General features: G+C 46.0%; 1 protein-coding gene across 1 annotated transcript in view; it reads right to left on the bottom strand.

The window, feature by feature from the left end:
* Positions 1-13904, bottom strand: part of CHSY1 (chondroitin sulfate synthase 1) — a 71789-nt gene extending 57885 nt beyond the window's left edge. The window contains exon 1 of the mRNA XM_025919145.2: positions 13040-13904. Coding sequence (XP_025774930.2) covers positions 13040-13359 — 320 coding nt within the window. The 5' untranslated portion in view covers positions 13360-13904. The remainder of the gene's footprint in view (positions 1-13039) is intronic.
* Between the last annotated feature and the right edge of the window lie 1736 nt (positions 13905-15640).

Genomic DNA, 15640 nt, shown 5'->3' with positions numbered 1-15640 from the left:
AACTGTAAAACGCATCCTGTTTCAGAGATGTTAAAATGTGGGGGGAAATGTGCATCTTAGAATGATGTAAGACAGTCGTAGTAATGTTTTTCCCTTAATGCCTGTGGATTTAAAATGGACCTATGGAGTCTTATGCCATTTACAAAACTCAGCATATATGGTACCTGATGGGACTACAGATGCTGTACTCCCATTTTCACAAAGGATAAGCACCCAAAAGAATGGATGAAAAGTAAACATGGCAGGAATGTAGCAACTAATTTAAGGAGAAACCAACCGTTTCCATAAAGAGATAAGTCTATTTAAAAATGAGAATGAACTGGGGGCGCCTGGGTGGCTCAGTCGGTTGGGCGTCCAGCTTTGGCTCAGGTCATGATCTCATGGTTTGCAGGTTCGAGCCCTGCATCGGGCTCTATGCTGACAGCTCAGAGCCTGGAGCCTGCTTCGGATTCTGTGTCTCCCTGTCTGCCCTTCCCCCGTTCATTCTCCCTCCCTCCCTCCCCCCAAAAATAAATAAACATTAAAAAAAAAATTCTAAGCATGAGAATGAACCACAGTCTACACAGAATGTATAATAACTGAAAGACACCCTTCTGACGTGGTAATCTAGAGGGGAGATGACTTCCCAGCCCCAGGAGGTGGGTGACAATGAAGATGTACTAAGAGGACCACCATCCAGGGCAAGGAGCCTCTGATTCCTTCCTCTAAGAGAAATGATTTTTGTTTGGGAGTCATATCAATTACTTGAAAAAGTAAATAATTTCAGTGGTTGGCATATAACAAGTCAATAAATCCTGCTCACTTGCATTAAAAAAAGTGACTTAAAGTGCTGTGTGTGTGTGTGTGTGTGTGTGTGTGTGTGCAAGTGTGAGCACACCTCCACGCGGAAAAGAGCAGAAACCATTTCTGTCTCTGAGACACCTCCAAGTGAGTTTCTAATCACTTTCCATAACACTCTACCACTTCCTGCCATTCCTACATGAAGAACCGGACTTAATCAGACCCAACCAGAAAACAAGAGGTAAAATTCACAGGCCTGCTGGAGTTCAAATATACTACCGTCCATGGTCCCTCTGAAATGTAGTTTAAAGCTAAAGAGTCTGCATTATCTCATAACTGATTACACACGGATAGTGAATAAAATCAACCTAACTTCAGCTTCTACCCAACTGCTTCTGAACTAAAATGTGATTAATAAAACAGACCAAGTTCAAACCAGTAAGTACTAAAGTACTGGGGTCGGGTGAGCTCAGAAGCTGTTAAGATATTAAAGCACCATGATATTGAGACATGGGATGAGTAAGACAACATCCGCCTTCAAAAGAATAACCTACTCAAGACACAACACGCTGTGTCACGGCTAAAAGGACAGGCTCCGGAATCAGGCTTGTGGGGTGATGGTCCTGGCCCCACTTTGGGTGAGCCACCCTGTGCCTCCCTTTCCTTATCTGCAGGCTGGGGGATGGGGTAATAATGGCACCTACCTTAATAGGGCTGTTGTGAGGGTCAGATGGACCCTTCTATCTCAAGTGCTCAGACGTCGGCCTGGCACGCAGTAAGCATAACAGAAGGGTGACTTACTGGGGAAGACAGCAGTTTGCAAATAAGACGGTGAAAGAGAAAATGAAGGACACAAGGGAGCGTGGGATGGACCCGGGACAGCCCGTCACAGGATCACACGCCAGCGCGGAGGCGCTGTGGAAAATGCTGCTTCTCACGTTGCTGGCTGAAAACCTGACACTCAAGCCAGCTATTAGAATTCCGTTTTGCTGTCAATCTCAGACAACATCAGGGTATAAGTCTAAGGAGACTTCAACTTTTAAAAGTTTTTTCACTTCTTAATGCTGGAATCCTTTGTAGGAGACTGAGGATGGAAACCCCTCCCGGTCCGGGCCCGCAGCGCCCGTGCCCCCGCGGACAGAGCAGGCAGAGAAAGTGCCGATGGTACAACCGGCACCCAGGCGATTAATGCCCGCACTGTGACTTGAAATGGTGTAATTTGTCTAAGAAGAGAAGCCAATTAATTTTAAAAACAGACAATCTAACCTCAAACCATCCTTAAAAGCCTCTCTGCAGTTTTATGGCAACTCCACCCAATTATTATCTTTTCCTTTTTAGGTAACCCAGGCAAAAACCTCAAGCTGCCCTTTTCTGTCTAAATGACTGGCAGTTTGAGGGAAATCTCTCAGAACGAATTTCTGTAAATCAATCCTCCAATCTTAAGAAATGATGACCGTTTTCACTTAGGGTGCCTTTGGCTTCAAGAGCGTCATCCGGTTAAAGGCTTCTGGAACAGAGATCATGATTCACCATCCTGGGGGAACGGGGGGGGGGGGGGGGGGGGCTGTAATAATGGCTAAGAAGTGAAGGAAGCACGCTGCTCAAGCAGCAGGCTGGCCCTCCTTCCGTGAGAGAACCAGGTCCAGTTCCTTAATTTTCATAAGCAAATGTCAACCTTGCCACTGACACGTTTGTTACCGGGAGCAAAGAGCTCTCACTTGATTGAAACCACAGAACGTTTGCAGAGGCCCTCGCCAGCTAGCTCAAGTTTCAGTGGACCGATAACCAACTCTAGCTAAAGGCACAGATAAGACAACTGAAATCTGAGAGAGCCAAGAAAGCTATCAGCCCTTCCTCGGGGCTTCTAAACGCTATCCCTCCACCAAGTTAAATCACTGTTAAGTAATGCAGCTAGATGATAATTAGCTTCGCTAAGGGTTGCCTTTGCTGACTTAAGACTTCATATAGTCCCCCTTCCCATTCGGTTACCATTTTAAGAAAAACTACATAAAATACACTTCTGTATAAAACTGCATCTATAGCAGGACTCCTGTCCTAAGTACACATTCGTAATCCACGGGCAAAAAGCAGGCAAGAGTATATACTTGTGATGTGGACTATTAAGGGAACAAAAGTACATATACAAAAATAAAATATTTTACAACTTTGCCCCAAAGTGCTTACTATGGTTATTTGTGGTTGGAGGATCAGAAGGCATTTAATTTTCTTCATGTTTTCTACATTTCTAAATTTTCTGCAACAGAAAGGTGTATTTAGAACTGGGAAAAAAAAATTTTTAATCTGGAGAAAAGCTTTAAGCTAAAAAGCATCCAAAGAAATGAAAAGATATGACAACAGAAAATTCTACTTTTATAATAAACATTTTTCTATTCTATCCAGTGGACAAAAACTCAGTAAGACTGAGTACTTTTCCTGCACATTTTCTGAATTTGAATAGCTATAGTAATTCTTACAAAAAGAGGAGCTCTTCTGTGATTTCCCCAAAATCACGATTAAATACATTTAAAAACATAAGAGACTCTTAAATATGGAGAACAAACAGAAGGTTACTGGAGGGGTTGTGGGGAGGGGGGATGGGCTAAATGGGTAAGGGGCATTAAGGAACCTACTCCTGAAATCACTGTTGCACTATATGCTAACTAATTTGGATGTAAATTTAAAAAAATAAAAATAAAAAAATAAATAAATACATTGTCAGACAGTTACAGTGATACATTTGAAAGGACTCACGATCAAATCATATCAGAACCTGGAGTCACGGAAGGAAGGGAGAATATAGTTTTTCCCCTCGTAGAACTGATAGATAATAGGAATTGAATGTATGTATTTCCATTCTTGCATTACAGAAAAGATTTCAGCTAACCTAACCAAAAGGCATACAGTACGATAACAGAAGCGAGAAAACGAGGCTGAAGAAAAATAAAAGTAGGGTCGTGGGAGCAAGGCAGGAAAGTGGTACCTATACCAGGGAAGGCAAAACCCTGCCTGGGAGGGGCTGCCTGCTCAGCGCTGTGCCCACAGGAAACACTCAACCAAGGGGAGTCCTCTGAAAAGATGCCAACTAGAACAAGGGAGCCCGCGTGATGAGACCAACTGCCATCATGTGGTCTCTACGTCCGCTAACAGTGGCCCAAATCGGCAGCACGCCTTCCAGCAGGCAACCAAGAGAAGTCACAGGACTGTGTCCCACTGCTCAGGGTTAAGTGAAGTAACTATTCCAGACAGGGAGACCTGACAGAAACTTCTCTGCGGGGCCACGGTAGAGAGAGCAGGGCAAACGTGGTGAGCATCGTCACAGGAAGCGCAAGCTTGATGAAGCAGCAAGCAGTCTCAGCTCACCCTCCCAAAAAGTATGTGGAGAACAGCATGCACTTGAGCAGGCAGAGCAGCCATGCACTTGAACTTGACCAGGCCTAGTGAAAACTCAGAGGTCTTCCAAGGCTACCAAGTGAAGGCTCAAGGCCTCTCCTGGCCCTGAAGGAGTGCCCTCTGGCAGAAGGCTGCAAGCATTACTCAGTCCATTACCTCTGCCCTGTCCTAGGATGAGGGACCAGCCCTGCAGCCAGCACCCTTAGCCGTAGGTTTTCCTTCCTCTGTCTGCCTTCCGGATACACGGCTTCCTCTTGTAAAGTCTTTAACTGTCTTATTGCAACACCCTATGACGTGAGCAATCTCAATTCTTTTTAGAATTACATGGGGAAATAGAAAAGAAATCACAAATGGTGGGGAAAATATTTTTTAAAAGAAATCAAATTATACTCTTTACCATTAATCCTTAAAAAGCACACTAAAGGTGAAAGCAAGCATTAAGGAGACTTTTTTTTTTTTCCGTTCAATAAAGCCGTTGGCTGGTGGATTACAGCTTCCCACCTCCACAATGGCCTGGCCACTAGCCCAGGAGGCAGCTCCAAGGTATTAAGAGCTAACAGCAACCTGCCCTTTGAGCCCAGGCTCACAGCAAACAATGGGAATACTCATCAGTACAGACCACAAAAAAACGCCCTCTTTGGAACCTAAGAATCAAAATTCGGAGTGTTAATAACAGAAGGCAAAATGTAACCTAGTGATACATTTCCAAAGCTTCAAATGTTGGAAAGCTACCTTATATAGTTTGTATTTTGCTGTTGTGCACTTAAAAGTATAAATATGCAACTAATTCTTAATCACGCATGAACAAAATTCGTTTTCAAATTTAATTCTAAGCAAAAAAACCCAAACAACAACAGCAAAAAGTGTTACTTAATGCAAACAATAAAACCACCCGAACCTATTTTGGCCCACCCCCTTACAAGTCAGTGTTACTGTTATCAAGGCACTTCCTGGTATCGAACCACTGAACAGCAGCCCACGGCCACCCAGCAACCAAGCAGTTACCTAGTGTGGTGTACCATGCTAAGGGCATTTGAAACTCAGCCTATGGGGGCACCTGGGTGGCTCAGTTGGTTAGGTGTCCAAGTCGGCTTCAGCTTGGGTCATGATCTCATGGTTCATGGGTTCAAGTCCACACTGTTAGCTCAGAGCCTGCTTGGGCTCTCTCTGCCCCTCCCCCACTTGCATACACATGCTCGCGCGCGCAGGCTCTCTCTCTCAAAATAAATACACTTTAAGCAAAACAAAGTAACTCAGTCTGTGATAGTTCAATGGGGTGTGTTGAGGTATTGCCACCCACATAATCCAGATGAGGGGACGGAGGCTCAGGGCCAGGTAAGTAATTTGCCCAAGATCACAAGGCTAATAAAAGTCGAAGCCAGAATGCAAATGGGGTCTGACTCTAAAGGCTCTGCTGGCCAGCTACTGGCTTTTTCATCCCGCAGTTATTTCCAGGTTAGCACCCACATTTCCTTTGCAGACTATACTCCACTGATAAGGCTGAGAAAACAGAGTCATCACAGACACGGGGAGCACACTTACAACTACTTAAGCCACTTCCACTGTGTCTGCCTGGCAGAAACCTGCCTGTTGAGGACACCTCTTCAGAGTCTAAGCTGGATTTAATTGAAGGTCAGAAGACTCTACTCAAATGGTAGCTTCTGAAACCCTCCTTCCGTGTGGGTCCCTTCGCTACTGTAAATCCTGCCCAATCATTTTCCCCACAGCAGGTTGGAAACACAGAAAACCCCAACACAAAAGCCGCCTTCACACCTGGGTTCTACTTACAAAGCAATCGTTTTAATGGCATTAATAACTACATTTTCATTAGTCTTCAGGCTTTGGGTTTGCAAGCCTAGGACTGCATCAAATCAGAGCAGTGGACACCTTATATTTTTAATCATCCACAAACCAAGGTCCTCAGCTACAGAACAAATACCATCGCTATAAATGCTTCAGAAAGGACACTGAATTAAGGTAAGTAGATGGACAGTTTCAGGACTTATATATCGTAACTAAGTTTTTTATTCCTCCCAATTCCACCCACATCCACAAAAAGACATTGGCAGATGGAAACACTGATACCGACATCCACATATGGAAGGGGGGGGGACTGGGAAGTTAGAGTAACTGAGGAAAATACAGTTACAGTAACCAAATAAATACTTTTCAGTGCAGGATTAACTGTTACTTGCAAAAAAGAATGACCTCTGACCCCAGCCCCAGGGAGCCTGCTGTGCCCAAGTTACAGGTACCTACAACCTAACTCGCTGGAAACTGCACTCATTTCCTTCCAAGGGCTCTTCCCTCCTCCCCCTCCTCCCCCCTCCTCCCCCCTCCTCCCTTCTTTTTTTTTTTTTTTAACTGTAGCTCTGTAGATTTATTACAAAATAATTGCTCACTATAGTAAAACACAAAAGTACAGAAGAGGGCCAAGAAGAGTATGAAAACTCCTCGGCATCATTGTGTATAGATGCTTTCACACTTTCTTTTCTACACTACACAAACATAAAATTATTTTGATTTTAAGCAAAAATGGAACCCATACCGGGCATACAATTTTATAACCTACTCTTAAATTTAAGTATATTGTGAATCTCTCTTCATTTCAGTCAACATATTCGAGCCACTTGATTTTTTGTGGCTAGAGAGACATCACAGTATAGATAAACTTGGGAAATCGATTAAGGTCCACAGTTCCTCACGCAGGACACCAAAGACACTTGAAATTTCCACTCCTTACATACATCTTCAAGCACATCTTTAAATCCCTTTGAAAAATTCTAGAGGAAATGCTAGATTTCAGGTCCCAGCCTCAAAATGAACAATCTCGTTCCTTCACTACTTCCTGCTATTCCACATTTCTGGGAATCTGTTGTCTCTGCCTCAAAAACTCCTATTCATCCTTCAAGACCAAGTGAGGGAAAGGGGGCAGGAGAGTGTGGGTGAGGCCTTTCCTGATCCCCTTCATAAATCAGCACAGGCCTCTTTCTCCTGTGTTCCCACCCCAGTGAGCCCAGGCACCCAGTGAGCCCTTATCATGAAGTATTTCCATTTCTTTCCTTCCCTGGATGACAAACCCTGCAAGGATAGAATTATTAATTCGTTTCCAATAAAGACCACCTTAATGAATGGACAGGGGAAGTGAAAATACAACCTTGTATCATTTTCTGTCGACAGCCACAGCTATCCCTAACTTGGAACATTCTGACTATTTGAGGGCATCAAGTTCTGAAAGCACGGCATAGAAAACTAAACTCTTTATCAGGATCACGTATTCCAGCGGTCATCTTATACAGGCAATTCACAATGTGAAATGGGTTGTGCTCCGTAAGTTCACTTACAGGTTGATTATTCGGATTATAGAAGGCAGTCGGTAAATTTTTGCCAAACTGAATTCTATCTGAGAAAGAAAGTATTGCTCTAAACTGTCTCGAGATAAGCACGGTTTACTGGGTTCAAGAATAAGGAAAGGAACCCTGAGGTTTGCTCATTAAGATTGGTAAAAGAACAGTGTGCCTTCGCTGAAAGCATTAGGAAGAGGCCATTAACTGGTATAACAACATCTTGCAACAAGATTCCTATATCTCCAGCTAGTGTTTCTCAAACTTTCTTCCCACAGTTCCCTACAGACTGATGCTAATCTTTAATGGTGCCCTTTATCACTCCCAGGGCAAAGAAGGGAAACCATCCACCTCTTTCCTCTGAGAAAGTAAAGAAAGAACAAAACAGTTCCCCACCTTCAGCCCAGGGGAGGTAAGAATCAAGACAAATGAAAGGTGTTGGATTAGCTTAGCGTTCTGGGCATAAGAAAGGACTAAAAAGCAAAGTATGTATGGTTTTTTTTTTTTTGTTTTGTTTTGTTTTTTATCAAACCATTAATTAAAAAGAAAACCCAAACGGTATCAAAACTCTCCCAGCAAGAACAGGTAAGTGTAGCCAAGAAATGCTTGAAACAGAAGAGGAACAAAGAAGAACTTGTCTACCGGATATTAAAAAATTATTCAACTTCCAATAATTTCAATGGGTGGTACTGGCACAAGAACAGAGAGAAAGATCAGTGAACAGAATAAGAAGTCCAAAAACATACCCAGGAATTCTGAGTATGATGAAGATGGCATTTCATATTGGTAGGGAAATGGGAGATTACTCAACAGATGGTACTGAGACAATGCACTATTTGGGGGAAAAAATGAGATTAAGATTATTTCTACCCCTTCTAGAATCAGCAAAAAAATGTTGCTTTTAACAATCTCTCCAGGGCAATAACCTTCTGAGCTTGAGCTTGGTGGGGGGGACCCTAAAATCAGAAAGGTAAAGACTGAACTACATGAACTTCTGTGTATCAAACACCATAACTAAGAACAAAGAATAAAATATAGAAATAATATGAACTGTAGCTAGTAACAAAAGACCCAAAGAACACAGGGTTCTGATGATCAGTCACTAAATGACCTAACAAATCACTCGGAGGAATCAAGGTACCATTCTGAAGTGAAATTGCCGAGAAAACAAGTACTCTAGGATATGAGTCAAAATGAATTTCTTTATATATTTGTAAAACCCCAGCTATGCAGAACCCTTAGGCAATTTTAGTTTAAGACAGCTTCAGAGCTCTAGCACTGTAACCACCTCAGATATAAATCTTTTCTTAATTTCTTGTTTTTTACTTTTTTAAAAAATTTTGTTAATTCTAAGTTCATTTGGAGAGAGAGCGGGAGAGAGCGGGAGAGAGAGGGAGAGAGAGGGAGAGAGCGGGCAAGCGAATGGGAGAGGGGTAGAGACAGAGAATCCCAAGCAGGCTCCACACTGTCAGCAAACAGCCCAATGCAGGACTTGAACTCACCGACTGTGAGATCATGGCCTGAACTGACGTTGGACACTTAACCGACTGAGACACTCAGGGGTCCCTTTTCTTAATTTCTTTGTAAATTCATTACATTTATGAAGCTAAGGATACTTCTGCCTGCGTGTCTAAAAGCCTTCTTCAAACTTCTTATGCAAAACCAGACCTGTTGACTCATTTTCCCCATCTCAATAAATGATACAACCACTCACACTGTGTCTCAAGCAAGACCCCAGGAGGCACGTGATTCCTCTCTGCCTCACCCCTCACTAGCATTCCATCAGCACCACTTTACCTTGGCCCCAGCATATATCCCAGAACCATCCACTTCCACCTCCACTGCTACACCAGTCCCTGCCACCCACACATCCAACCTGACCACCTCCTAACATCTCCTTGCTTATCTCCAGTCCATGCTCCACACAACGGGCAGAACTCACAATTTAGGACATAATGCAATCACCTCCCCTTCCTGTCTAAACCCTCCAAAGGCTTTCTAATTCACTGAGAATAAGAGACCAGACACTATCAGGCCTCATCCGCTTTCTTTTATCGGCCTTCTTTGATTCCAAGTTGGTTGTAACTTGGAATCAAGTTGTAACTTACCAGCTCTTCCCTCTCCTCCCTTGCTCATCAGTGATATTCACACAACCATGGTTAAGACTGCACCCAAAATACCAAATTCTCCAGATGCCACCCCACCCTTTCCTTACCTTGTTTTGTTTTCTCCATAGTATCCATCATTAACCCTCTTTTCAGTGTCTTCCCTTCCATTACAACAGAAGCAAAGCACCATGAGAACAAACATCTTCACTACTGTGTCCTTAATACTTAGGGTCTGAACCCAGAGGAGCCATGCATGTATTTGTTAAACAAAGGAATGAATCTTAAGTGCAACTGAATAATTTTTTTTAATGTTTATTTTGAGAGAGAGAGAAAGCAAGCATGGGAGGGGCAGGGAGAGACAGAGAGAGAGAATCCCAAGCAGGCTCCGCACCACCCAGTGCAGAGCCCACCCCAGGGCTCAATCCCAAGAACTGTGGGATCAGGACCTGGGCCAAAATCATGAGTCAGACGCTTAGCCAACTGAGCTGCCCAGGTGCCCCTAGAACTAAATATTTAAAAAAATAATAATAATGTTTCTTTTTGAGAGAGAGAATGTGCAGCACAGAGCCTGATGTGGAGCTTGAATTCATAAATCATCACAAGATCATAACCTGAGCTGAAGTCAGACACTTAACTGACTGAGCCACCCAGGCACCCCTGTAACTGAATATTTTTACGAACCATATTTTTACTCCTTGACTTAACAGCTATGGTGTCTGCTCAGGGCCTAAGGAAGAAGTTAGCCCTGTTCAGTCTCTGATCAACTACACTTTGAGTTTTGTTCTGCTTCCTTTTTAAAATCTGTTTCTTGCCTGCCATCAGCTGTCACTGCACTGCTAACATCCCTTGGTGGCCCCTCTCCCCACTTCAACCATTTAGCAGGTCGGGAAAATAAAAGTCTATAACGATGGGGCTGTTCCATCATTAAAGTCCACTAACGTTAGTGCAGAAAGGCAGATCTCACTGAATTTCCAAAAGGCTTTTTAAGCTCCTTTCTGGATCTCAGACAGTTACTGGTCCCTACACCTAAATTCTGACATTTTCAATATCCTAGGATAAAAGTACACCATACAGCCATCTTACTAAAAATGCTGGCATCTCCTTCAAGCCATAAGCCAAACAATAATTTCATTAAAAAAAAAAAAAAACAAAACTAAAAACATTAGAGTATTTCTTAAGATAAAGAATGAGTGTGCCTTTTAGGGGAGATGTAAAACTGAGCACACCCATTGCCAAACTAACTAGTGCTGTTAAGATTCAGGCCGACTTTTATGCCAAACTGTGTGTGAAATTTCCATTTTAAGAGCCGAGTGTGGAGTTTCAGCCTGGGCTGCAAAGCACAGCAAAAGCCATAATCATAAGTTACACACTGTAACCTCGGCCCCAATTCAGGCCTTCCCCAAAAGTTCTTTAAGACTAAAATCGTCTTGTGCCATCTCCTGCAGCCAGTCTAAACAGAGGGTTGACAGGTTGAGAAGCAGAGGACCGGAACCGGAAAGGTAAGTCCACTCCAAAGCTTCAAGTAATGGGACTTCTTAGGATCCAAGACAGAAAAGAGAAGAGCTGCAGGAAAGCCGACAGAATGCCTGAGCAGGTACACTGTTTCCCCGGAAAGGTTTCCCTGACCAGAAAGGCAGAGTGGTCACAAAAAAGGAAGAACTGGCACCAGAGGGCAAACTGGGTTTCTACTTTATCTCAACTGTCTGAAAGTTAATAAACAGTGAGATACAAGTCCTACATCCAAAAAAGATGAGGTAGGAGATTTGCTAAAGGAGACCAAAAGTAAGAGGGTCAAGCATGGGCTTAGGGAAAGGACTCTCCAAGTGTAAGAAGGGTAGGTCAAGTTTGCGCTACATTTTCTGGCGTACCAGGACCCCTACTGGTTTGTATATATTGATTCTGAATCCGTGAAAAATGTATTTGTTTGGTGGGCAATCTAGCATTTGAACTACTTTGGTAATCATCTCCAAAGGTGTGATTTCACCCAATGGCAGTCATGTGGACTTACTTTCAAAACCATTCTGTAAACAATTTATACAGCTCATCCTCAATTTCAGATGTGGACATTTCTCTTGTCCAAAAGCACAATTTGCATAAAATTCCAGGTAATTCATGGGAGATCCGGGAGAAAATTTTTATCTGCGGGTTCCTAAATCACTACCATAGTTTAAATTTGTCCTAAGTGGCTATCCTCTAAGCTTTTCAGACACTCAGGACCCTTCCTGGCAGAAGCTGGGCTCTGGATTTAAACAAGATCCTAATGGAAACACATAGGAACATGGGATCAATGTGCTGAAAGCACTGACATTCTCAACTGCTGTTTTATCTTCTTTCCCAATCCTGTACTTCCTCCCTTAGAGGAACAAGTATCCATATATGTTTTCCCCTCACATCTAATGCTTGAACATTTAGACCAGCACTAGATTTAAAAGCCAAAGTTTCAAAGGTATTGGTTACAAATTAAAAACCAACAGTAACCAGCTTGGCCTCAGCACTGACTCCTCTAAAAGTTCATTCTCAGGGGACCTCCCTGCATTGGTTTGTTCTGTGGCTGGATGAATCCCAAATCTTACCCACACAGTAAGCATTTCTGTACTTCACACATACGCTGTCCCATTAAATCCCTTTACTGAGTCCACATTCCTCTTCTACCTCAAATTCACTCCACTACAAGTCTGTCATTCCAAAATCATCGCCCTTCCAAAGATTACTTTGGTTAATCCCTTTGTTAATCCTGAACATGATTCCAGCCACTTTTATGACTCATATGGCCAATGAGGACCCAGATACTGGATAACACACACACACACACACGCACACACACACACGCACACACACATCCCTAAACTGAGCTAGTTAACCCCGAATCTACCACGGGCTAAGAACTACTTTTCCCAAGGTTCTCTTTCCATTAACTCAACAGACTGGTGTGGTCAAGAGTGCAGTGGGCAGCCCTCTTCATTTACAGGAGAGCCTCCACCAGGGAAATCTGTAAGTATGCTATGGAAGGGTTGTAACCAGATTAACTGACCTCGGCTCTAGCTCTGCAAAAGCAAAGGTGCATATTTCAGAGAATCAAACGATAACCGTTACTGTCACTGCTATCACAGGTATGAGAGCGATGGTCAATCACACCCATTTAGCAGAGGACTTGGACGTGGAAAGCTAAAGTGCCTTGCACAAATTCGGGCTGAGGACCACACCCACGGGGGCCACCCTGGTCGGCCTGACCCCAAAGCCCGTGCTCTTGTGCGTTGCGTTCACCGCCCCACCACTGACCTCAGCTTCCAACGCCCGACATTGCCGGGGAGCTTCGGGTCTGGGAAGCAGGTAAATGCTCAAGCCAACGGAATACCGGCAGGGCCGCCCGCGGGGATGCTGGATACAGGAGGCGGCTCCCGGGGAGCAGGGACTCACCTGTAGGCGGCCACGGCGCGGGTCTGCAGGTATTTCTGGGCGGTCATGACTCCCACGAAGAGAAAGTTCCTGTCGCGCGGACCGCCATCCGAGGCCGGGCCGTACGGCCAGAGCTGCGCCCCGCGCACATCGCCGCGCGCCCCGCCGGCCTGGGAAGCCGCCGCCTGCCCTGGCCGGCAGCCCTCGAGGCTGGCGCGGCGCCGAGGACCCGCTCGCTTCAGCTCAGAGGCGCGGGGCAGGACGAGCCGTGAGGCCAGCACGAAGCCCAACACGAGCCCGAGCAGCACGCTGAGCCAGGCGCGCCGGCCGCGCGCGGCCATGCCCGCGCCGCTCTGCCCGCCGGGCCGCCGCCGCCGCCGCAGGCTCCGCGCGCCCTCAGCCCGCCGCCCCCGCCCGCGGAGGCCAGCCCGCCCTAGCGCCGCGAGGCCCGGCCCGGGCAGCGCCGCGGCCGCCGCGGGCCCGCCGCGCCCATCGCGGCCCCCGAGCCGCCCGCAGGCCCGACGCCGCCGCTTTGTTCCGCACGCCCACCCCCACCGCCGCGGCCTGCGCCTTTAAGAGGGGACCATGCCCGGCGCGCGCCGGCAGCAGCTAGAGCGCGAGGCGGCGGCGGCTCCTCCCGCTGGCGCACGGGGGCGCGGGGCCAGCGCGACGGCGACGGCTGTGGCAGCGGAGTCCGCACCCCAGTCCCGCCCTGCCCGCGTCTCTCGGCTGGCTCGGCTAGGCTCGCGCGGCACCCGCCCCTGTCCTCTTCGTGGCCGGCGCCGCCGCTGCAGCTGCACATCCTCCGGCTTAGCTCGCCATTGCAACAGGAGCCCCTCACGTCACGCACGGCGCGTTATGAAGCGGCCCCGGCGGCGGTGGAGCCTGGCCCCTCTCGGGATCCGTCCGCGCCGCCGGATTGGCGCAAAAGTGAATGGGGGGCGGTTCACGTGGCCAAAGTTTAACAAAAAAAAAAAAAAAAAAAAAAAAAAACCCTCCCGGCGCGCGCTAGGCGCCCGCCCCGCCCGCGCGGTCTGCGGCTGGGCTGCCGGGGCGGAGGGGGCGTGGGGCCGGCTCGGCGCCGGCGGGGGCCCGGGCCGCGGCGCCCTGCAGCCCGTTATCCGCCCGGCGACCACGCCCCCGCCGGTCCTTGCTCGGACTCTTGGCGGCGGCGCCCAGCCCTGGCCCCGGGGCGTCCTCTCCCCGGGACCGTGTCCTCCAGGCGGCCCCATCCTGCAAGATGCACTGCTGGCGTGAAGCTGAGGAGGGATTTTTAAAGAAGGGGCTTCTTGGTCCCCAAACTCTGCACGAACCGCTCGTTCCATCTGTTGAGACTGTCCTCACATAAACCCCACTGCCCACGCCCTGCCCTCCAGCCAGGCGGACCTGACCGTCTACCTTCCCCGCGTCTTCCCGATTCACACTGCACCTTTGTTCCCGCCGTTATGTGGGCAGGAACGAGCACATATAGAATAAACAGTGCAGGAGCCGTTTGAGACGTGCAAGCTTAGAGAGTGAACCGTGAATTCACTTACCTTGTTCCCTGCCCCTAGTTTCTAAGCTTAAAAAAAAACAAAAAAAACAAAAAAAAAACACCCGTATTTAATGCCCAAGCTCCTAACACTGCTAGTCTTTAATGGATTTGAAGAAATGGTAGGTGATGTTAATACTCTGGATGGTAAACACTACTTTTATTTACATTCTTTGTGGGCAGATAGTCGACTAGTACCCCCAATCTACCTGAATCTTTGTCAATATTTCTACATAGTTCATCCATAAAAGTGCCGTGTATTTCTAGACACAGGTTTTGAATAACAGCCTCTCTAGGATGGATTTTAAATTTTATACATTTCCTCTTTTTAAAAAGAAACTTAGTAAGGCTACAAAAGCCAAGGAAGTGTCCATACAACTAATGTTTGCATAGAGTAAATATTAGTCTTGTTACTTAGTCGCCAATATATTGGGGTTTTCTAATGAAACTCCTGGAGAGCAAAGTGTTTCCCTGGAGCCTGACAGGTCCCCTTCATGTCATCAAATGAATTAGGGACAGAAAGTAAGCATGCTTGGGGTAATCCTTTGGATCTTTCTTCATTGTTAATATGACCAAATGTTTGAAATATTACACAATTTGAAGTGGCAAGTTGTGGGAGATACAGACACAGTCTCTGCAATTGAATGGTGGTCACTGTTGTTTATTCTTCAGATATTACCACTTTCTTTGGCACTTGTGATTTATGTCAAAAATAGTTCATTACCCACCTTCCCCACAGACTCCCTCCTGAAGAGGTGATCCACATCTAAAAATAAAATGCTCATTATACAGTGAACACAGGATTCCAGCAGTGGTCTTGGGCAAAATACAGAACATATAACCATGAATTACAGGCTTGAAAACCATCCAAAGGGGTTTCCAGTAAGACCATAAGCCACAAATGCCAAGTAGTCACCAGATGCCCCAAATTCAGCAACAGCCCCATAATTCACAATGATTTCCATAAAGCACGAATCTGGCAAGACACAGATGTTCAATCTGGTGACATACTTAATGAGTTCAGTATTTTCTAACCTGCCTAAAACCCTGTATATTTCCTCTTCTAGACTGAAATCCAATGAAAAGCATAT

Source organism: Puma concolor, chromosome B3 (assembly GCF_028749965.1).
Source record: "Puma concolor isolate L17-30 chromosome B3, mPumCon1.1.hap2, whole genome shotgun sequence".
NCBI lineage: Eukaryota > Metazoa > Chordata > Mammalia > Carnivora > Felidae > Puma > Puma concolor.
This window is presented reverse-complemented; position numbering and strand designations above follow the sequence as displayed.